The 25,703-nt window shown below is 40.0% G+C and overlaps 1 protein-coding gene across 1 annotated transcript in view; it reads right to left on the minus strand.

Moving 5' to 3' along the window:
- Nucleotides 1-24,332, minus strand: part of DOP1B (DOP1 leucine zipper like protein B) — a 593,629-nt gene extending 569,297 nt beyond the window's left edge. Inside the window, exons 1-2 of the mRNA XM_053705165.1 lie at nt 24,210-24,332; nt 14,729-14,874 (exon numbers count right to left, since the gene is read on the minus strand). Coding sequence (XP_053561140.1) covers nt 14,729-14,866 — 138 coding nt within the window. The 5' untranslated portion in view covers nt 14,867-14,874; nt 24,210-24,332. The remainder of the gene's footprint in view (nt 1-14,728; nt 14,875-24,209) is intronic.
- Between the last annotated feature and the right edge of the window lie 1,371 nt (nt 24,333-25,703).

Here is a 25,703-nt window from a genome sequence, read left to right on the forward strand (position 1 = left end):
GAGGCTCAAGTCACCCTGCCAAAGCTCCGCTGCGGCTCCTACCTGCCTCCGTGTGACAACCGATCCTCCGATCAGCGTGCCTAGGAACGTTTGTAGCTATCGAAAACAAACTGACTTAGGAGCTGCACAGAACACTTCCAAGCACTTGTTCACCGGGCCGTAACTGAGATGCAACAGCGCGCATAAGCGCGAAAAATCAAGCCCCGCCCATCGTGGGCGTCAACAAACACGGAACCCGGGAAAAAATAAAGTCATCTAAACTCCGTTTTGCCCGCCATGTACCGCAATGTTCCATAGCCCCAGCCAAAAACACACAATCTGTCTCAATGTAAATAAACAGACATATGCCCGCTATTCTGCTCTACATCTGAGCCCGCTATTCTGCTCTCCCAGTGCTTCTGACTAAAATGTGCTGGACTGTCTGGTAAAATAAAACTGTGTGTGATAATATACTGTACAGGGAGACCCTCACCAGAGTCCTTAACCCCCAAAATACAATAACAGAGCACAGTCAATTCTGAGTATCTGCTTCAAGCCCCAGAAATAAAGAGACTGCACCTACCTCCATGCTGAGTAACAGCATGAAATTACCCACAGTGTCAAGAGGTCCGCTATTTCCTCCAGAGGTCCTGTGAATAAGGAAGAGACTTAGGGAAATTCACTAAGACCATATCCAGGCAGCACCAACAGGGGAGGCGCAGTGAGAGTAAAACTTCACCAGTTCCCAGCATAAATGGATCTTCCAGAAGCTGCCCGGTAGTAAAATAATACACTCTGGCACCATTTAAAATAAAAAACTCTTGATTGAAGAATCTAAACTAACACCTCACTTTACCTCTTCCTATCACTAACACAGGCAAAGAGAATGACTGGAGTGGGAGGGAAGGGAGGAGCTATATATACAGCTCTGCTGTGGAGCTCTTTGCCTCCTCCTGCTGACCAGGAGGAGTAATCCCATAAGGATGAAATCTGTGGACTCGTCATATCTTGTAAAAGAAAAAGCAATTTTTTTCTGCAGTGTAGCTGCCGCCCCCCCCCTTATTACCATACCCCCTCCCAGATCCATTTCCTAACACGGATCCCACATAGGATCCCCCTCTCCCTCAATCCCCCTCCTCACTGCGGCTGTGGCTCTGCCCTTTTGAGTTTTTTTTTCTTAATTTTGCTACCCTGTAGAATTGGCGTAGCGGTCCCACCCACTCCCGCCCCCCTCCAGCGATGGGCCGCCCACCCACCTCCCTCCTAATCCTCCCACGCCACCATCACTGGTAGGGTGTGTGTGTCCTATGGGGACCAACATACCTAGTTGGACCTAACAGTTGTTCAAGTCATATATTTGTGAATGCTAAAGCCAGGGCCAGTTGACACATTTGGGCAGATTCTTATATGCCAAAAATACAGTAAATACCTAGAATTCATTTTATAAAAAAGTAATACAAAATGTAATCATGAAAATAGCTACAATACACAGAGAAACACTAAGAGCAGATATCTGAAAAGGCTGAAGGGTTTTGTGTAAATACTACAGTAGTGGATAACATAAAAATAAGCAGCGGAAATAAACCCTCCCAGCCACTTACAATACTTTTAGTAGTAAACAGTAATATTGTGCATAGATGTATAACCTTTGCCAGTGTTGGCTTTTAGGTTGTTATAGTATATTATGGTAAATATACAATCTTTAAAAAAGATATTTTACAGAGGTGTTGGGATAATACCTTTTCTTAAATGGACAGTCTACTTGAAAATGTTTATCGTTTAAAAATATAGATAATCCCTTTATTAAACTACGGGGTGCGAAACGGGTCGTAAAGGGGTTATCTTTTTAAGCAATAGAAAAAAAATAAAGTAGACTGTCCCTTTAACAGCATTAAAAGGCCAGTATAGTGTTAAAAATTTCTGGTCCTGAGTGGAAAACTGCCACTGATCCAATCAGCATCACAGTGTCGCTAGTGTTAAAATTACATGCTCTAAATCTGACATCCTCAAACTTGGCCCTCCATTTCCCATGATGCTCAGTCAGCTGATATGCAGGCTGAGCATTATGGGAAATGTAGTTCCAAAATCTCTGGAGGGCCAAGTTTGAGGAAGTCTGCTCTAAAAGATTATTATTATTATTATTATTATTAATTGTAAAACTATAATGGCCATTTAAGTGGCGAAAATTTCAGATCATGAATAAACAAACATAAATAAGAATGTGCTTACTTTAGGAGGGAAACTACCATAGGAAATATTTGGGAAAGGGAAGCGATACTTATATACTTCTAATGCAGACAAATCTGGGGAGATCTTAAAAACATAATTTATGCTTACCTGATAAATGTATTTCTCTTGTAGTGTATCCAGTCCACGGATCATCCATTACTTGTGGGGATATTGCAAGAGGATCACCCACAGCAGAGCTGCTATATAGCTCCTCCCCTAACTGCCATATCCAGCCATTCGACCGAAACAAGCCAAGAAAGGAGAAACCATAGGGTGCAGTGGTGACTGAAGTTTAATTAAAATTTAGACCTGCCTTAAAAAGGACAGGGCGGGCCGTGGACTGGATACACTACAAGAGAAATAAATTTATCAGGTAAGCATAAATTATGTTTTCTCTTGTTAAGTGTATCCAGTCCACGGATCATCCATTACTTGTGGGATACCAATACCAAAGCTTAAGTACACGGATGATGGGAGGGACAAGGCAGGAACTTAAACGGAAGGAACCACTGCCTGTAGAACCTTTCTCCCAAAAACAGCCTCCGAAGAAGCAAAAGTATCAAATTTGTAAAATTTTGAAAAGGTATGAAGCGAAGACCAAGTCGCAGCCTTGCAAATCTGTTCAACAGAGGCCTCATTTTTAAAGGCCCAGGTGGAAGCCACAGCTCTAGTAGAATGAGCTGTAATTCTTTCAGGGGGCTGCTGTCCAGCAGTCTCATATGCTAAACGGATTATACTCCGAAGCCAAAAAGAAAGAGAGGTTGCCGAGGCCTTTTGACCTCTCCTCTGTCCAGAGTAAATAACAAACAGGTGAGATGTTTGGCGAAAATCTTTAGTAGCCTGCAAGTAAAATTTCAATGCACGGACTACGTCTAGATTATGCACCAGAGAAGAGAATCTCTGGTTTCCTGATCCAGATTTAGTAGAGGGGACAAATCTGTGTAATCCCCATTCCACTGACTGAGCATGCATAATTGCAGCGGTCTGAGATGCAGGCGTGCAAATGGCACTATGTCCATCGCCGCTACCATTAAGCCGATTACTTCCATGCACTGAGCCACTGTGGGGCGCGGAATGGAGTGAAGAACACGGCAAGCATTTAGAAGTCTTGATAACCTGGACTCCGTCAGGTAAATTTTCATTTCTATAGAATCTATTAGAGTCCCTAGGAAGGGAAACCCTTGTGAGAGGAGATAGAGAACGCTTTTCTTCGTTCACTTTCCACCCATGCGACCTCAGAAATGCCAGAACTATCTCTGTATGAGACTTGGCAATTTGAAAGCTTGACGCCTGTATCAGGATGTCGTCTAGGTAAGGAGCCACCGCTATGCCTCTCGGTCTTAGAACCGCCAGAAGTGAGCCCAGAACCTTTGTAAAAATTCTTGGGGCTGTAGCCAACCCGAATGGAAGAGCTACAAACTGGTAATGCCTGTCTAGATAGGCAAACCTCAGGAACCGATGATGATTCTTGTGGATCGGAATGTGAAGGTAGGCATCCTTTAAGTCCACTGTGGTCATGTACTGACCCTCTTGGATCATGGGTAAAATTGTTCGAATAGTTTCCATCTTGAATGATGGAACTCTGAGGAATTTGTTTAGGATCTTTAGATCCAAAATTGGTCTGAAGGTTCCCTCTTTTTTGGGAACCACAAACAGATTTGAATAAAACCCCTGTCCTTGTTCCGTCCGTGGAACTGGATGGATCACTCCCATTACAAGGAGGTCTTGCACGCAGCTTAGGAATGCCTCTTTCTTTATCTGGTTTGCAGATAATCTTGAAAGGTGAAATCTCCCTTGTGGGGGAGAAGCTTTGAAGTCCAGAAGATATCCCTGAGATATGATCTCCAACGCCCAGGGATCCTGAACATCTCTTGCCCACGCCTGGGTGAAGCGAGAGAGTCTGCCCCCTACTAGATCCGTTGTCGGATAGGGGGCCGCTCCTTCATGCTGTCTTGGAGGCAGCAGCAGGCTTTCTGGCCTGCTTGCCCTTGTTCCAGGACTGGGTAGGTTTCCAGGCCTGCTTAGATTGAGGAAAAGTTCCCTCTTGTTTTGAAGTAGAGGGAGCTGATCCTGCACCTGCCTTGAAATTTCGAAAGGCACGAAATTTAGACTGTTTGGCCCTTGATTTGGCCCTGTCCTGAGGAAGGGTATGACCCTTACCTCCAGTAATGTCAGCAATAATTTCTTTCAAACCAGGCCCGAATAAGGTCTGCCCCTTGAAAGGAATGTTGAGTAATTTAGACTTTGAAGTCACATCAGCTGACTAGGATTTAAGCCATAGCGCCCTACGCGCCTGGATGGCGAATCCGGAATTCTTAGCCGTTAGTTTAGTCAAATGAACAATGGCATCAGAAACAAATGAGTTAGCTAGCTTAAGTGTTCTAAGCTTGTCAATAATTTCAGTCAATGGAGCTGTATGGATGGCCTCTTCCAGGGCCTCAAACCAGAACGCCACCGCAGCAGTGACAGGCGCAATGCATGCAAGGGGCTGTAAAATAAAAACCTTGTTGAATAAGCATTTTCTTAAGGTAACCCTCTAATTTTTTATCCATTGGATCTGAAAAAGCATAACTGTCCTCAACCGAGATAGTGGTACGCTTTGCTAAAGTAGAAACTGCTCCCTCCACCTTAGGGACTGTCTGCCATAAGTCCCGTGTAGTGGCATCTATTGGAAACATTTTTCTAAATATAGGAGGTGGGGAAAAGGGCACACCGGGTCTATCCCACTCCTTACTAATAATTTCTGTAAGCCTTTTAGGTATTGGAAAAACATCAGTACTCACCGGCACTGCATAGTATTTATCCAGCCTACACAATTTCTCTGGCACTGCAATTGTGTCACAGTCATTCAGAGCAGCTAATACCTCCCCAAGTAACACACGGAGGTTCTCAAGCTTAAATTTAAAATTAGAAATCTCTGAATCAGGTCTCCCCGATTCAGAGACGTCACCCACAGACTGAAGCTCTCCGTCCTCAGGTTCTGCATAGTGTGACGCAGTATCAGACATGGCTCTTACAGCATCTACGCGCTCTGTATCTCGTCTAACCCCAGAGCTATCGCGCTTGCCTCTCAATTCAGGCAATCTGGCTAATACCTGTGACAGGGTATTATTCATGATTGCAGCCATGTCCTGCAAAGTAATCGCTATGGGCATCCCTGATGTACTTGGCGCCATATTAGCGTGCGTCCCTCGAGCGGGAGGCGAAGGGTCCGACACGTGGGGAGAGTTAGTCGGCATAACTTCCCCCTCGACAGACCCCTCTGGTGACAATTCTTTTATAGATAAAGACTGATCTTTACTGTTTAAGGTGAAATCAATACATTTAGTACACATTCTCCTATGGGGCTTCACCATGGCTTTTAAACATAATGAACAAGTAGTTTCCTCTGTGTCAGACATGTTTGTACAGACTAGCAATGAGACTAGCAAGCTTGGAAAACACTTTAAACAAAGTTAACAAGCAATATAAAAAAACTTTACTGTGCCTTTAAGAGAAACAAATTTTGGCAAAATTTGAAATAACAGTGAAAAAAGGCAGTTACACTAACAAAGTTTTTACAGTGTATGTAACAAGTTAGCAGAGCATTGCACCCACTTGCAAATGGATGATTAACCCCTTAATACAAAAAACAGATTAACAAAACGAAAAATATGTTTTTTAAACAGTCATAACAACTGCCACAGCTCCTACTTTTGAAGCCTTTTGAGCCCATCAGAGATGTCCTATAGCATGCAGGGGACTGCTGAGGGAAGCTGAATGTCACAGTTTGTAATTTTAACTGCACCAACTGTAACTTTTATACTATAACAGTGGAAAGCCTCTGTTTCTAGGCAAAAATAAAGCCAGCCATGTGGAAAAAACTAGGCCCCAATAAGTTTTATCACCAAAGCATATATAAAAACGATTAAACATGCCAGCAAACGTTTTATATTACACTTTTATAAGAGTATGTATCTCTGTTAATAAGCCTGATACCAGTCGCTATTAAATCACTGCATTTAGGCTTAACTTACATTAATCCGGTATCTGCAGCATTTTTCTAGCAAGTTCCATCCCTAGAAATATGTTTACTGCACATACCTTATTGCAGGAAAACCTGCACGCCATTCCCTCTCTGAAGTTACCTCACTCCTCAGAATATGTGAGAACGGCAATGGATCTTAGTTACTTCTGCTAAGATCATAGAAATCACAGGCAGATTCTTCTTCTAATGCTGCCTTTGATAAAACAGTACACTCCGGTACCATTTAAAAATAACAAACTTTTGATTGAAGTTAAGAATCTAACTATAATACACCACTCTCCTCTTACTACGTCCATCTTTGTTGAGAGTTGCAAGAGAATGACTGGATATGGCAGTTAGGGGAGGAGCTATATAGCAGCTCTGCTGTGGGTGATCCTCTTGCAACTTCCTGTTGGGAAGGAGAATATCCCACAAGTAATGGATGAATCCGTGGACTGGATACACTTAACAAGAGAAAAGGGACACTAACCACGTAATTACTATACTTTTTTTATCCAATGACATTACTAGTTATAAACTTCTTCCTTGTATAAAATAAAAATCAATGATTATTATCTTTAAAGGACCATTCAATACAGTAGATTTGCATAATCAAATAATGCATGATAAGAAGACAATGCAATAGCACTTAGTCTGAACTATCAGTAGATATTTTCAAAACAAATTGCAAAGTTATGTCTATTTCCACTCCCCCTGTATCATGTGACAGCCATCAGCCAATCACAAATGCATATACGTATATGCTGTGAATTCTTGCACAAAAAGTGTAAACATAAAAAGACCGTACACATTTCGTTAATGAAAGTAAATTGGAAAGTTGTATAAAATTGCATGATCTCTCTGAATAATGAAGTTTAGTTTTGACTCGAGTGTCCTTTTAAGGATGGGGTGCAGTCTAAGGAGAAAGAGAAAAAGAGAGAGAAAGAGAGAAAGAATATATATATATATATATATATATATATATATATATATATATATATATATATATATATATATATATATATATATATATATATATATATATTTTATTTTTTTTGCATTTTGCGGCAAAATTGTGGCATTAAATATAGCAAAATGGGCCAAAACCTTGGGTTGTCTACATAAAAAAATATATTTTTTATAAGTAAATAAAAAAAAAAACAAGGCTTTATTTCAGTTTAAACAGAGTGATAGCAAAAATGCTAAAAATTCCTCCAGTACTTCGGTACCAGTAATTTCAGAGAAAAAAAACGTGCCCAAACAGGTTAAACACTAAATACATGGTTTTGTTCCATCCACATCAAGTCATGGGTGCCACCGTATTCCAGTGCTGATGTGTTTGCACAAGTACAGCAACTCCCCTTCAGATACCTGAAGTGAAACCTAGGTTCCAAAATGGCAGCACCCATTATTAGAAGAATGTGCCTGACGTATATATAGATGGTATTTTTGCATATATTTATTTAAAACCTGCCAGTTTTCCTGCCTGAAAGTGAGACACTTGCCAAGATATTTATTTTTTAATCTTGTGGCTATTAAGCCAAATATCATTTATTTACAAAGATTCAACATATTATGCAGCACGGTATATGACAAAAGGTATACAACTGCAAATTAATCAAAAGGCTCTATATCATGGAAACGCCTCTAGGGATTTGTAGGTCACTAATATCCTATAGGATAATAAAAACCCACTACCAGACACATGATCAGAATACCTTCCGGGCCACTTATATGCAGTAGCAGATGTAAGGTGGTCTTCATCAAAACAACTATACTCGCATACAAATAAATACATTTTCCTTTTTTGGCCTCACAAGTTAACACCTCATAACTTACTATAATAATAGTAAACAAGAAGTAGCGTATATTAACCGGCTTGACGAGCTAACTTGCCGTGGAAAAATTGCCCCTCAATGGACAAAACAAGTGCTTAGTGATTACACAAACCTAGAAATAGTAGAGATATCATTTGTAGCAAGGGCTGTGTGTCATGGCGGCTCCACAACAATCTAAACTCAACCAGAGATTAAAGTTCAGCAGCAGTAATTTCACATGGGACATGAACCCCATACAAGACGTATTTCTCTTTAATAAAAGAATAAATAACAATTAGCCAGAATATGCTCTTCCAATTTCTCTCAAATACCGCCTGCGTTCCGTAGTCCAGTTATAGAGCCAGCCCTGTTTGCAGATTATTCCCACAATAAATCTCAATATTATTTTGTACTGATATATATAAAAAAATTGTGCAATAATAATTGCTTTAACTAGGATTTAAACCCCGGCAAAAGGGTTAAACACACAGTAAAAATCTGCCCCAGAGCAGCAATGTACCACTGGGACTATATATTTATATAACATAATACTGCACCACAGAGATTACATACATTACGTACTAACAGGTACAGGAGGGAAAATAAAGTGCAAGGCAGATCATAATTGAAAGCGTGTTGCAGGGGCACACATATGAAAAAGCTCTAATTAAAGGGATAGGAAACCCAAAAACTTTTTTTCAATCATTCAAAATTTCAACATATAATAAAGCTATTTGTAATGGGTACCTAGTTAAAGTTTTACTTAATTTTCTTGCAATTGTAGCAGTAAAAATAAAATACTGCGCTAAATAGATTTTAATTATATCAGCTCTATTATGATGTTCTTCCTAGGTAGAAACAGCACGGCCTACCGCATGCACATTAAAACTATTTTATTCCTAACACATGAACACAATTGGCTGGACACGTGGATCGTGACGTTGACACTGGAGGGAGTGGCCCACTAGAACGCTGAAGTTCAGGGGACATCGGAGAAGAAAAAGAGTGACCAAGGTAGGCATCTCCTCAAGCCTCCCCAACATTTGGGATTACCCTGGATGAGAGCAGGTAAAATAACCATGTTATAACCATGCTAAGCAGCTGATTATTTAACCTGTGCTCCAGTTCAGATATGCTCAAAATGTGGCCTGAGAACAAATTTGAAAACCAGTGCTCTAGACCAGGGGGTCGCCAACCTTTCGGACCTCAGGGACCACTAAACTCACAATTTGAAATACCGTGGACCACTAACATTAATGTTTTTTTTTAAAAAGCTACAAACCTCTATAATGTGTATATTATATATATATATATATATATATATATATATATATATATATATATATATATATATATATATATATATATATCTCAATTACAAATTTGTATTTGCACATCCAGGCAAGATCTCCGCTTGCTTTTCCCCAGTAAAACTCCATGTACACTGTTACCAGTGCACAAGAGGATTCTGGGTAAGATATGCAAAATCTCAGATTTTTTTGCTTCAAATACTGTTTTAACACAGCAATCCCTTAATAGGGTTATTACAGCAATACAGAAACCACTGCTAGACAGTCTGTTTCGTTCTTTTTAGAACTCTTCAGTAGAAGATAGATTTCTGATTGCTGCTTAGGTAAAGCTAATTTCAGGGTTAAATCAAAATTCATTAAAATTATGGTGGAGATAAAAATCTGAGATTAAAATCCTCCATGTCTCAAAAGTAAAATCAATACAACATTTTTGCATAGGAAATTAGCACATCCAGGCAAGATCCCTGCTTGTTTTTCCCCAGTAAAACTCCATCAGGCCCATTTATCAAAGGGCTTGCGGACCTGATCCGACACTGCGGATCAGGTCCGCAAGACCTCGCTAAATGCGGAGAGCAATACGCTCTCCGCATTTAACATTGCACCAGCAGCTCACAAGAGCTGCTGGTGCAACGCCGCCCCCTGCTGACTCGCAGCCAATCTGCCGCCAGCAGGGAGCTGTCAATCAACCCGATCGTATTCGATCGGGTTGATGTCCGGCGATTCCTGTCCGCCTGTTCAGAGCAGGCGGACAGGGTTATGGAGCAGCGGTCTTTAGACCGCTGCTTCATAAGTTGTGTTTCTGGCGAGTCTGAAGACTCGCCAGAAACACGGCCCTTCAAGCTCCGTACGGAGCTTGATAAATGGGCCTGCATGTATACTGTTACCAATGCACAAGAGGATTCTGGGTAAGATATGCTAATTCTCTCAAATTAAATATGAGACTTTTTTTTTTTTAAGATTTTCTTTTTTTATATACTTTAATTCCACTATTTCAAGCCAAGACTATACCAACCTCTGCTGGCTTTAGAACGGAAGCATCTTCCTCTGAGCAGTGCGCCGAGCGGGAGGAATAAAAATACAATCTAGCTACGCAAGTTGCGCAGTACTACGCAATGTGCGTAGGGAGATTGTAATTTAACTCCTCTGTCGGTTTTCACTGATGTCCAGCCAGGCACTGTAGGGAGTTGTGGCGCGACTGGGGTGAAACCATCAGAGGAGACTAATTCCTGCTTGATGGTGTCAAGGACCACCAACATCTTCTCATGGACCACCAGTGGTCCATGGACCACTGGTTGGCGACCGCTGCTCTAGACCAACGAGCAGATTGATCTGGACAGGAAGTAAACAAACGGATAAGATCAGCAGGTGTGTGCACGCGATTATCTAGAAACTTAAATATGGCCGCTGCGCATTGCCATCATTACTGCACATGCAAATACCACAGATTGCAAGTGCGCATGCGATGTAGACTGAATTTAATATGAAAATTAACCCGGGCCAGATGCTTCGCCAATGGATGGGGGGGCGAGGGTGGCATTTACATAAGCTATGCCTCCTCTTTATGGGTGTTACCGCTCGTGCCATGATAAAGTTAAACTTAAGAATTAAGGTATGTAAAAAGCTTCATTTGTAGAGAAAAAAAAAACTGTTCTAATATATTGTATTATAATATTTAACATAGCTTTCTAACCCTTTATTATTAAAATATTTCTGCATGGAAAAAGGTTAAGTAAAAGCATACAAATACATTTAAATTTGGATAGTACAACATAATGTTTTTTTTATTTTATCAAAGCAACTAAAAAATGGTTAAATTCGAATTTCGAATGTGTATATTCGATATATTTTAAACATTCGAAATGTTATAGGTAACAAAGCATAAATAAAATTTTAATATTCAAAGGAATGTTACCAAAGGTTAATTCAAATTTGAAAACCAGTATTCAAATTAGAATGTTAGAACATTTGATAAACATTCAAAATTCAATTTGAACAGATGAACGTTTTAAAAAAAAAAAAAAAAAAAAATTGAATGTTGCAATTGGTGTGCTTTACAGCAGTGACTTAGCCCTTTGATTGGTCCTGTGTGTCTATGGTAAGCAAGGAGTTAATTCACTGCTGCAAGTGTGTTATACAGAAGCCATTAATCCCTTTAACAGATATTGTGTACACTGTTATATATGCATGCGCACACACACTAAGGAAACTGAACAATTTCTGGCTTCTAGATTTTGAGTAACCAGAAGTGCTGCGGTCACACGTTCGCTGATATTCTTGGTTCTAATGCAAAAGTATATGGCAGAGAATGGGCCACTGAAAGTATCAATATAAGCTTTTGTGTAGCTCATTCTAGATGATAATATTAATTTAGTACATAAGGCCATTAGTACTAATGCTACAAGCCAGGGTCAATGAGTGAGTTTACTGCAGAACAGCCAGCAGCAGTGCCAGCCTCTCCCTGTAAGGCCAGCGGGGCAGTCATGCAAATCCAGCTACGAGCCAGTGACAACCTCTTTCCAGAACCTACATGACAAGAGGAGGCCAACTAAGCATTTAATCGCTGTGTGAAAGAAGTCCCCGAGGCAGGTTGTACAAACTGACATGGCAGGAGGTGTTTCCAGTGAGTCTTTAGAGTGAAATCATCATTAGCTTTAAAATCACACAATCCTGTAATTAGTTCCTAACCCAGGTTTAGTGATTGTTCCTTTAACCTGCCAGCATAAAATACAAAGGCCTTGTAAAGCAAAAGCTTATTGTAGTCACAAGATGATTTTCTTGCCAAATAATTCACATAATACGCAGATGAACTGATAACAGTTCCACAGCCTAAAAATGCCTCCAATGCACAAATTATTGATGCTGTTTACAGAACATTTCCATCAACTGTGACCTTGCTGGTCAGATCCTTTTACTTTTCCAGTTACAGTATATAGATAAGCATTTATCAGAAACTAAATAAAATATATACTCGTGAAGTTCTACCTATATCCTATTCAGGTGATGTGTTCTTGTTTCAGAACCATAACAATATAAATCAGGCACATATTAGTGTTCAGGTGGTTAATTGGATGTTTTAAAAGGTTGATTTATTTTTTAGAACAATTAAACATTTGTCTCTTGATTTGAAACGCTAAGCACAAAGCTTTTTCAGACATAATCAGGCGTATTTTGGCAATATACTTGCAAAAATGTTTGCTCCCAGCACCAACAGTGGCGCTATATGACATCATCTACCACACTTGGCACTATATGACATCATCTACCACACTTGGCGCTATATGACATCATCTACCACACTTGGCACTATATGACATCATCTAGCACACTTGGCGCTATATGACATCATCTATCACACTTGGCGCTATATGACATCATCTAGCACACTTGGCGCTATATGACATCATCTACCACACTTGGCGCTATATGACATCATCTACCACACTTGGCGCTATATGACATCATCTACCACACTTGGCGCTATATGACATCATCTACCACACTTGGCGCTATATGACATCATCTACCACACTTGGCGCTATATGACATCATCTACCACACTTGGCGCTATATGACATCATCTACCACACTTGGCGCTATATGACATCATCTACCACACTTTGCGCTATATGACATCATCTACCACACTTTGCGCTATATGACATCATCTAGCACACTTGGCGCATGCGGTACACAAGCATGCACGTGATATGTACAGCTACACTGACTTCTGCAGGAATAATTTTGAACTAAAGCATTTTTAGAAACATAATAAATGCATAATATACAGCTTACAATGGACATGAAATCACATTTAGTTATTGCTGCATCTAAGTAAAACATTTATAAAATAAAATAAAGTCAATGGTTTCTGGTATTGTCTCAAATCTTATATAATGTTGTAGATTTGTTCATAGTCTTTGTTGAAGAGATACCTAGGTAGGCATCTGGAGCACTATATGGCATGCTCCTGAGGTTACATCCCTGCTTTTCAACAAAAGATACAGAGAATGAAGACACATTTGATTATATAAGTAAATTAGAAAGTTGATAAAAACTGCAGGTTCTATCTAAATCATTAAAGAAAAATTTTGGGGTTCATGTCCCTTTAAATTTACATAAGAGTACAAAAAAGAAAATGCTAATATGAAAGAGCATTTAGAAGAAAAGAAATGTTCTGCCAATCCTAAAGCAACAGATTGTTGAATGTTTTCCCTCATCAGCGTTCCCATAGAATAAGAGTAGCTACCACGCATGCGCACCGTATGAGAGAAGCTACCACACATGCGCACCGTATGAGAGAAGCTACCACGCATGCGCACCGTATGAGAGAAGCTACCACGCATGCGCACCGTATGAGAGAAGCTACCACGCATGCGCTCCGTATGAGAGAAGCTACCACGCATGCGCTCCGTATGAGAGAAGCTACCACGCATGCGCTCCGTATGAGAGAAGCTACCACGCATGCGCACCGTATGAGAGAAGCTACCACGCATGCGCACCGTATGAGAGAAGCTACCACGCATGCGCACCGTATGAGAGAAGCTACCACGCATGCGCACCGTATGAGAGAAGCTACCACACATGCGCACCGTATGAGAGAAGCTACCACACATGCGCACCGTATGAGAGAAGCTACCACACATGCGCACCGTATGAGAGAAGCTACCACACATGCGCACCGTATGAGAGAAGCTACCACACATGCGCACCGTATGAGAGAAGCTACCACACATGCGCACCGTATGAGAGAAGCTACCACACATGCGCACCGTATGAGAGAAGCTACCACACATGCGCACCGTATGAGAGAAGCTACCACACATGCGCACCGTATGAGAGAAGCTACCACACATGCGCACCGTATGAGAGAAGCTACCACACATGCGCACCGTATGAGAGAAGCTACCACACATGCGCACTGTATGAGAGAAGCTACCACGCATGCGCATTGTATGAGAGAAGCTACCACGCATGCGCACCGTATAAGAGAAGCTACCACACATGCGCACCATATGAGAGAAGCTACCTGAACATGCGCACCGTATGAGAGAAGCTACCACGCATGCGCATTGTATGAGAAGCTACCACGCATGCGCGGTATCTTCTCTCAGTTAGCGCACTTGCTACAATCTGTTGCCTTAGGAATGTCAGAACCCTTCATTGCTTATTTAAAATAAATAATTACTTCTAGTAAAGCTTTTGTTGCTACAATGACAAGAGACAAATGTGTTGCCACCAATCACCAGCTGCCAGTAGTGCAATTCTGCTGCTGGGGATATGTACATATGTTTTTAAACAAAGGATTCCAAAAGAACAAAGTACAAGTAGATAAGTATAAGCGGAGTCATGAAAGCTTTTGACTTTGATGCTCCTTTAACTGTAAATACCTTGTTGAGTTTTCCTAGAGATGAGATTAAATCTGCCCATTCACTTGAAGATTCAAAATTTCTCAATGCTTTCTCAATGACTGATGAGTAATTCCTGTATCTGTAGTCGCCCAACAGCTCTTGCTCCTCTGGGTCCATCTTTCATCCTGAAAATAACAGGACACAATTAACAGCACGTTAAAGGGACGGTAAGCACCTTGTAAAGGTACAGGACATTTCTGTTGTGTTGCTGTAGAAAAACCATATCAACCAAGTCTTAACATTTTAAAACAAATTAACATCCTTTTTACTGCAATTATTTTTTAATAGCTAAGCTCCACCCACTATTTGCCTTATTTGGGGGAGCCAATCTGGGCTTTAGTCAGCAGACAACAAGGCTAGCCACCATCATAATATTAGTGTCAACTGACCTGTTTTGAAGTTATCAAAACAATTGTTAGACAATTAGGGGCAGATATGTAACAAGGTTAGGCTTGAGACGTCAGCAGGGTGCTTTTCAAGTTCTGAGAATTAGAAATTGATCAATTTTCAAACCTAAATTACATAAAAATATATTGCAAAGTTGTTTCATTATGCATAACTAAACATTTAGATAAAAACCTCATGATGTACTGTCCCTTTAACAAAAATTTTTTAGGTTTTTGAATAAATCCAGTACAGAAAGATACTAAACCCAAATGTTTCCTTTCATGATTCAGATAGAACAGCAATTTTAAGCAACTTTCTAATTTACTCCTATTATGAATTTTTCTTCATTCTCTTGCTATCTTTATTTAAAAAGCAGGAATGTAAAGCTTAGGAAACGGACCATTTTTGGTTCAGAACCTGGGTTATGCTTGCTTATTGGTGGCTAATAAGCAAACGCTATCCAGGGTGCTGAACCTAAAACAGGCTGGCTCCTAAGCTTTGCATTCCTGCTTTTTAAATAAAGATAACAAGAGAACGAAGAAAAATGAATAGGAGTAAATTGGAAAGTCGGTTATAATAGCATGCTCTATATCTGAATCATGAAAGAAAACATGTGGGTTTAGTATCCCTTTAATGATGGAAAACGGGTCAATTTTACAAGTTGGTGTCTAGTTGAATAAAAATTAAGTTTAAGTCGGTCAATTAAGTCAATTTTGCCATCCGCAAATACACTTATAAGAAACTGCAGCACTATCCCTGTGAGTATGTACAATCCTACGCACAACACAGCTTTATTTTGCACAAATAATCAAGGTCTAGTAGTGGTATCTATGTGACAGTTACGTGGCATCACAGCTGATGCTAATCACAGTATTTTCACACTTTTACAGTGTTGGTATTTTAAGCTTAGCATTAACTCTAATTACGGTTCTGTACTTTAGTGACAAATACCAGGTGAACATAAACTGATGTCTGGGTAAAGTGTCAGTTTCACTAGTACAGGATATTTTTATTGCTGGGGCAAAAGAGGAAGGGAGAGAGTGTGCTTATAGTTGGGAGGAGACTGGAGGGGGGGCAAATTTAGCCCCCATATAATGCTGCAAATATCATCTAAGCATTACCAGTCACTAGTTACTCTTTAACAAATGATAACAAGAGAATAGAGCAAATTTGATAACAGATGTGAATTTTTTTATTTATTTTTTCCACCTGAATCATGAAATTTAAATGTTTACTGTCCCTTTAACGTAAGATATTTGCCATAGCGTTTGCATGTAAGAGTGGGAATTCCCTTCATTTAAATGAGGGGTCACACCTCCCTTTAACATTCAGGTTATCACCTGTCCTAAGTATAGACCAACACAGTATTTGAGGAGGGGCCCTTTTAGAGCCCTCATTCCTCCCATAAAACACAAAAGAGGTAAGATAAACCAGCTTAATAGAGGGGAACCCCCTATTTTCAGTGTGAAGTCTCATACCCCTGTCATTAGTAGGTGATTGGTATAAAAATGACAATTTACTACCTAAAATATTTACTGTATGGGGCAGAGGACCCAAAAGTAGCCTCTATGCCCTAAAGGCTCATTCTCTGTAGCATATTGTCATAGAAATGTCAACCATCTGTCTACTTGGTGCTTTTAATGTGCTGTGGGATTTTAAATGGATACTCCCAAATAAGCGCTGTAAGTGACCCCTCTTTTGAAAGAGGAGAACCCACTCTTTTAAAGGAGGTGTCACATGCCCAGGTGGCTGTCCGCTTACTTGATCAACCATAAGCATTTGGAACCACATCGGAGAGTGCGGTATTCTGTATGTTGTCCCTCACAATACATAAACTTGTGACCAAGCTATACTGCTAGTTTAAATGTCTGCCCCCTGCCAGGTGATGATATCATAACATCATTTCTTCTATGTTAAAGGTTACAGCATTTTTAAGAGGCCTTTATTACCCCGACTATATAAATATACACTATATGGCCAAGACAATGTGGACACCTCACATCTATATGAGCATATTGGACATCCCATTCCAAAACCATGGGCATTAATATGGATGCTCTCCCCCTTGCAGCTATAACAGCCTCAACAAGTATCTCTGTGGGAATTTGTGCCTATTCAGCCAAAAGAGCATTTCTGAGGTCAGACACTTGTGTAGGACGAGAATGTCCATCTTGCAATCGCTGTTCAAATTCATCCCAAAAGTGTTCAATGGGGTTAAGGTCAGGGCTCTGTACAGTCCACTAAAGATCCTCCACACCAAACTCATAATGGCTTCATGGACCTCGCTTTGTGCACAAGGGCACAGTCATGCTGGAACAGGAAAGGGCCTTCACCAATATTTTGCCACAAAGTTTTAAGCACCCAACTGTCTAAAATATCTTTGGATCTTGTAGTATTCAGAGGACCCTTCCCTGGCACTTTTGTTTCAGGCAGTCAATGTGTTTAATCACTATGTTACCATTTGCAACCTACAGGTTAAATCATTGTTTTGAGTTAAAGGGATAGGAAAGTCAAAATTAAGCTTGCATGATTCAGATAGAGCATTTCATTTTAAGACAATTTTAAATTCACTTCTATTTTAAAAATGTGCTTTATTCTCTTGGTATCCCTTGTTAAAAAAAAAGAATATGCAAATATCCTACACTAGTGAGAGCTAGCTGCTGATTGGTAGCTGCACACATTTGTCTCTTGTAATTGGCTAACTAGATGTATTCAGCTAGCTGACAGTAGTGCAATGCTGTTCCTTCAGGATAACGAGATAATGAAGCAAATTTGATAATAGAAGTAAATTGGAAAGTTGTTTGAAATTGTATGTTCTATCTGAATCAAGAATGAACATTTTGGGTTTTCCGTCCCTTTAATGCTAACCAAGGGGTTAAATCACTGAACACTGGAAAAAAACAAATGTCTTCCCTATTCATTCTATATCATTATTAGTTACAGCCATAAGTTATAATATACATACAACCTTCCCATTGCATCACAGTGCATAAGGTCATAAGCACAGAAGCCAATCTTTTATGTACATAACCGCATATACATGTATACAGTCTGAACAGGGCAAGCAGCAGTATTTTTATAATCTTAGGTTTAAAAGCTCAGTAATGATGCATATGGAAGTAAACCATTTAAACAAGTAAAATTACTTTCTGTGAGAAAAAATAAACAGTTTATTTTGTAGCCAACAGCGATTACAAGTGGGGCTTAAGGACTGATTGCTCACTGGCTGATATGCAGATCTCCCCCTCCAGTTTTGAATAATTAATGTATTATCACAGGTTTGATGAACCTTTTGACTGGAGTTTATTTACCTGACCTGCAGTCCCATGAAAGGGGTTAAATGCATAGACAAAGTCAACTCTGGATCGGATGTGCACTACAGTAACAAAGTTGAACATGGCAGCTGAGCCAATCAGAGGAGACATTTTTATAACTGCCAATCACTGGCCGTATATAGCTTAGAATTGGAAGAGCATTGTCAGTTAATTTGCATATGTAGAACCACTCTGAAATGTTTCTACCACTAGCTGAGATGGGTAAACACGTTTAGAAATGTTAACAAAGCAAACTGAAACACAAAAACAGGTCAGGAAAATAAATATTAGATCCACAAATAAGACCCTACAATGACCTTATCGTAAAGAAGAGACACACCTTTTGTGTTGCAGATGTGGGAACAAGAGGGTCTGATAAAAAGCACTGGATTACAGCATAAAGCCTTAAAGGGCGAGTGTACCCTAGATCTTTCTCCATTTTAATTTGTTCCCAATGATCTATTTTACCAGCTGAGTGTATAAAATGGTTTACAAATGGCTCCTTTACATTTATATCCAAATTTGAAATAGATAATTTTGCCTGTGGTGTCTATATTTTAAACAAGTTTCCAATTTAGTTTTATTATCTAATTTAGCTTGTTATCTTGGTATCTTTTGTTGAAAAGGATACCTAGGTAGGTTCATGAGTTGCTGATTGGTGGCTGCACATCTATGCAGCATGTTATTGTCTCACCCATTGAATTCAGCTGCTTCCCAGTTGTGTATTGTTGTTTCTTCAACAAAGGATGCCAAGTTTACAATGTTATTCCCTGTCTGAATAATAAACGAAAATAATGATTTCCCTGCAAGTTCAACCCATTTGTAATATGCTTGTAGTTTCAAATAACAAAATCAGCTATTTCATTTCCAAAGCAAACATAAAGAAGCAATTTCACATACATTTTATGCAGCTGGTAGTAATTGGATTGTCGCCTTAAGCCAAAGGTTGGACAGTACAACTATAAGCCGTACTTACCAACAAAAACTATTGATTAGGACATATGGAACAAGTGACTCTGCTCTGCTATTCTAATATTCTTACGAGTCATTGCAACATGATAACTGTAAATATTAAAAAGGGACACGAAACCCTAAGTTTTTCTTTCATGATTCAGAGAGAACATACAATTATAAACAACTTTACTATTTATTTTTATTATAAAATGTGCTTTGTTTTCTCGTTATCCTTTCTTGAAAAGCATACCTAGGTAGGCTCAGGAGCTGCTAATTGGTGGCTGCACATATATACCTGTTATCATTGGTTTACTGATGTGTTAGCTAGCTCCCAGTAACGCATTGCTTCTTCAAAAAAGGATATCAAGAGAATGAAGCAAAATTGATAACAGAAGTAAATTGAAAAGTTGTTTAAAATGGCATGCTCTATCTGATTTATGAACGTTTAATTTTGGGTTGCAAGTCCCTTTAATAGAGATCCCAATTTGAAAGCTTCATCTCCACCACATGCTTTTAAAACGCTAGGATTTACCAGCACTAAACAGAAATAGTACCTTTAGTCATGAGTTAAAAGTACGGCTAGCACTGCTATTGGCTGAGAGGTGGAAATGTCGCGGCCAGAGCTGCTTAGTTTAGAACAGAGGCAAAGAAAGGTACTTTTAACATACATTATTTTTTAAACTCATGACTGAAGGACCCATTTATATTTAGTGCTGGATTTACCATCACTTTCAATCCATCATTGCACAGTTTATTCTTGATTTGCAAAACACAGTATATTTTGCCAAGTAATAGTTTTAAATGTTTATTTTGTATGTAAAAAATCTTCAATCCATTGTTTAAAGGGTCATGAAACATAAAATGATTAAGATAGAGCATGACATGTTACAAATGTTTCATTTTGCTCCTATTATCAAATTTACTCTGTTCTCTTGGTATCCTATGTTGAAAAGGATACATACTGTAGGTAGGCTCTGGAGCATCAATGCATTACTGGGAGCTAGCTGCTGATTTGTGGCAGCACATATATGTCTCTTGTCACTGGTTCACCTGTGCCCAGCTAGCTCCCAGTAGTACATTGCTCCTCCTTCAACAAAGGATACCAAGAGAATTGAGCACATTTCCTAAAAGAAGCTAATTGGAATGTTGTTTAAAATTATATGCTCTATTATGAAAGATAAAAATGTAGGTTTCATGTCTCTTTAAGAATGACTGATTCTGGATGTATTTAAAGTAATTTTCTCTGGCCACCAGTTATTGTATTGCATAAGTCTTCTCAATTGTGGACCTGCATGCGCACTCAAGTGCAAGCGTGAGCATGTGCAGTAACAGTATTAGGTTTTTGCTGTCTTCCAGTGCTCTAGCACAGAGCCACATGCATTCTTCTTAGCCCAGAGTACAGATAAGTCAGCAGCTACCTGTGCATATACTATCTTGATTTTCTTTACCTGTTCACTTACAGATAATAAATAACCTGTGACTGTTTGCAGCATATAACGGCCACCCTAGCTCAAAACCCAATATGATCAGCACCAATGAAGAGCATTGTTCAGTATAAGACTGCACAGTTCACTCACACTAAGAACTGCATGAATAGTGTCTATAGCACATTCAGCTCACCTATTGCAGGATTTTTAAAAGGAAATTAGGCACAAATTCAAACTCCTGATAAAATGTTTAATTATGCTTTGTTAGTTAAAGTACTTTACTAGTTGTTTTGCCCCCTTCTCCTGCAGTGTCATGTAACAAAACAAAACAAAAGTAACGTGAGAATTGGACGTACATACTGCAGACAGCAGATTTTCACTCCTAGTGGTTTTCTGATTTATACCTGTCCTAATAGGCCTCAGCAGAGGTTATAGTATACACTGTGTGCAGAATTATTAGGCAAATGAGTATTTTGACCACATCATCCTCTTTATGCATGTTGTCTTACTCCAAGCTGTATAGGCTCGAAAGCCTACTACCAATTAAGCATATTAGGTGATGTGCATCTCTGTAATGAGAAGGGGTGTGGTCTAATGACATCAACACCCTATATCAGGTGTGCATAATTATTAGGCAACTTCCTTTCCTTTGGCAAAATGGGTCAAAAGAAGGACTTGACAGGCTCAGAAAAGTAAAAAATAGTGAGATATCTTGCAGAGGGATGCAGCACTCTTAAAATTGCAAAGCTTCTGAAGCGTGATCATCGAACAATCAAGCGTTTCATTCAAAATAGTCAACAGGGTCGCAAGAAGCGTGTGGAAAAACCAAGGCACAAAATAACTGCCCATGAACTGAGAAAAGTCAAGCGTGCAGCTGCCAAGATGCCACTTGCCACCAGTTTGGCCCTATTTCAGAGCTGCAACATCACTGGAGTGCCCAAAAGCACATGGTGTGCAATACTCAGAGACATGGCCAAGGTAAGAAAGGCTGAAAGACGACCACCACTGAACAAGACACACAAGCTGAAACGTCAAGACTGGGCCAAGAAATATCTCAAGACTGATTTTTCTAAGGTTTTATGGACTGATGAAATGAGAGTGAGTCTTGATGGGCCAGATGGATGGGCCCGTGGCTGGATTGGTAAAGGGCAGAGAGCTCCAGTCCGACTCAGACGCCAGCAAGGTGGAGGTGGAGTACTGGTTTGGGCTGGTATCATCAAAGATGAGCTTGTGGGGCCTTTTCGGGTTGAGGATGGAGTCAAGCTCAACTCCCAGTCCTACTGCCAGTTTCTGGAAGACACCTTCTTCAAGCAGTGGTACAGGAAGAAGTCTGCATCCTTCAAGAAAAACATGATTTTAATGCAGGACAATGCTCCATCACATGCGTCCAAGTACTCCACAGCGTGGCTGGCAAGAAAGGGTATAAAAGAAGAAAATCTAATGACATGGCCTCCTTGTTCACCTGATCTGAACCCCATTGAGAACCTGTGGTCCATCATCAAATGTGAGATTTACAAGGAGGGAAAACAGTACACCTCTCTGAACAGTGTCTGGGAGGCTGTGGTTGCTGCTGCACGCAATGTTGATGGTGAACAGATCAAAACACTGACAGAATCCATGGATGGCAGGCTTTTGAGTGTCCTTGCAAAGAAAGGTGGCTATATTGGTCACTGATTTGTTTTTGTTTTGTTTTTGAATGTCAGAAATGTATATTTGTGAATGTTGAGATGTTATATTGGTTTCACTGGTAAAAATAAATAATTGAAATGGGTATATATTTGTTTTTTGTTAAGTTGCCTAATAATTATGCACAGTAATAGTCACCTGCACACACAGATATCCCCCTAAAATAGCTATAACTAAAAACAAACTAAAAACTACTTCCAAAACTATTCAGCTTTGATATTAATGAGTTTTTTGGGTTCATTGAGAACATGGTTGTTGTTCAATAATAAAATTAATCCTCAAAAATACAACTTGCCTAATAATTCTGCACTCCCTGTAAGGGGGCTTTTAAAATGGTATTGCACTGGACTACAAAACTGCATAAAGGGCAAGATTTATCAAAGGTTTGGCATCAAACCACTGCTTCTCAACCCACTTTGCCACCTGTTATGTGTCGTATCTCAGTCCCCCTGGACAGCGTCTGCTAGACATGAAGTCGTGAGGATGTCTGCCGTACTCTGTTTAAACTCTTATAAAACCTGTCATTTGTAGGCAGCCCTTTGGAGATTTTGTGTTTAGTTGCGGATATAAACTATTCACTTATGAGCTGTTCTATTTTAACACCTTTACTAGTACCAGATGGTGAAGTTCTGCAGTTTCAAAAACCTAAAGCTCCCTCTCTGTATCATACACACTCAATGTCCTCAATTCAACTGTCAAAAAGCCGGCAACCTAACTGATCTGGGAATGGGCTCCATTTCAGTCACTGAGTGCAAGAATACCTACGTTTCAAGATGGCAGCACAGAGATGTGGAGCTTGACCAACTAGTGAGGGGTTAAAATATGATAGCTTTAAAGAGAGCTGTTGGCACTAAAGGAAAAAACAATAGCATTGCAAGTAGTCATCAACCATGTTGTTGTGCCCAGCAGTTTAATGTCCCTTTAATAAACAGGTGACACATGAATGGTTAAAGCAAAATACTATTTAAACATTTGCTTTATATAAAAGAGAACTGCTTTACTCCACACAAGCTTTTTCAAACATTTGATGCAATCTTAATAAATCAGTTTATAAAGCTATAAATCTAATAAGGATTTTTCTTTATTTCCCTTTTAATTTACCAAATATTTCAGGTATTAAAAAAAATAACACAAATCTTACTTTTTTCGGTATATTTAGCTTCATATTACACTCTTTAAACTGGTAATCCAGGTTATACCTGATAAGCAGAAAGATAGATTGGAAAGCTGTAACTCAGGAAACTAAATATATATTACAACCCTAAAATGTTGTCTATAATTAAAATGTACTCAAATGAACACATATTGCAAATGATAACTGCAACCAGTATACTCGGTAGGTTGTGGTTTAGTCCTTGAATTGATTGATACGTTTGCTAATTTATTTCAACGCTTATTAGAGTAACATTTAGAAAACAAGATATAGGTCAATGCAGGGGAGTTGTGTTGCCATAGGAATTGTAATCCTATATATAAAATGATAACACACCTGCTACATGATTTTATAAATGAGTGATAACTACCAGTAACAGATATAACGATGCAGTGACAGAGATCGCAGGTGTCAGTCCCAGAGAGGTCTCTGCACTGTACAGGTAATGCTGTGTACTCACGTATGTGCTGTAATAGGGAGCAATAACCCAGCCAGGGCAGCCTGGTATCACCCAACCCCCACGCCAGCAGTGTACCCACCTGCTCACAACGCGGAAGTAACCTCTCCTCTGTCTGTGCCCGGCTACAGTACCACAATCTGGGCAGCGGCACTCCACACACTACTACCCGGGGCGCTGACACTACAGCAACATAGCAAGAGGCATCCGCGGCCGCCTCCATTTACAGAGAGGGGAATCCGGCCTTAGAATACGCATGTAGAGTGGGGCTACAGCTACCGGTCACGAGCCACACTATTTATACAATTATAGATTACTATAATATGGTGAAAATGATGGATCTTCGCTTAAAAGGGACAACCATGAATTAATATCTAGAAAGTGATATAACTCTCCCCTCCTGTTACAGACATGGTACAGTCCCAGTAGCCAGCTGGTTGGTCTAGTTCCCTTATTGGTGATGTCACTCTTTTTAACCTATTAAATGCAGGATGTCAAAAAGGGGGGGGGTTGCCAATATTACAAATAGTTGCATTCTGCGGGCATTCAATTTGTTATTTTATATATTATAAACAGCCTAATATAACAACTAATATATTTTTACTACAGGTGTCGCAGTAGTTTGTAGTTATTTGGATTCCATATATTTCTATGTATTATTAAATTTTATTATTAATGTTATGTTAAAACAACTCCATGATGTAGATTAGGGAAGTGTATTAAAAAATAAATAAAATAGCAGAGAACAAAGTTTAAGGGTCAAGTCTATTTGGAAGGTAAATTCTTACAAATCGTTAAATATGCTTCATATACAATATAAAATACAAAATTGTATTTAATATTAATTTTATTAGCTGGGACAAATGACTGGAAAAAGACCAGGGCCTCTATTTATCAAAGGTCTTGCGGACCTGATCCGACAGTGCGGATCAGGTCCGCAAGACCTCGCTAAATGCGGAGAGCAATACGCTCTCCGCATTTAACATTGCACCAGCAGCTCACAAGAGCTGCTGGTGCAACGCCGCCCCCTGCTGACTCGCAGCCAATCGGCCACCAGCAGGGAGGTGTCAATCAACCCGATCGTTGATTTCCGGCGATTCCTGTCCGCCTGCTCAGAGCAGGCGGACAGGGTTATGGAGCAGCAGTCTTTAGACCGCTGCTTCATAACTTGTGTTTCTGGCGAGTCCCTTCAAGCTCCGTACGGAGCTTGATAAATATGGGCCCAGGTGTTTAACTTCATAATATGGAGCCCCGTACGAATGCCTATTAGGGAGGGGTCATGTGACCTCACTCTAGGCTAAGGGGCGTGTCCTAGTGAGCCGTTGCTCACTTTCGTTTGGAGACCGGAGAGTACAGCTGAAAGAAGAAGCGGGAGAAGAAGCGGTTACATCTACTTACCATGGAGGATATTCAGACGATCCTGGGGACGGTGCAGGAGCTGTTGCGGTCCATAGGAGTCGAATGGAACCAGAGGAGGCTGGCGGTTGAAGAAGGCAACGTCGCTGGAGGTGAAGTTATGGCGGGCGTCGAAGTTCCGGTTGGTGAGTCCAGGCCTGTGCGTAGGTCCCGCCCGCCA

Source organism: Bombina bombina, chromosome 3 (assembly GCF_027579735.1).
Source record: "Bombina bombina isolate aBomBom1 chromosome 3, aBomBom1.pri, whole genome shotgun sequence".
Taxonomy (NCBI): domain Eukaryota; kingdom Metazoa; phylum Chordata; class Amphibia; order Anura; family Bombinatoridae; genus Bombina; species Bombina bombina.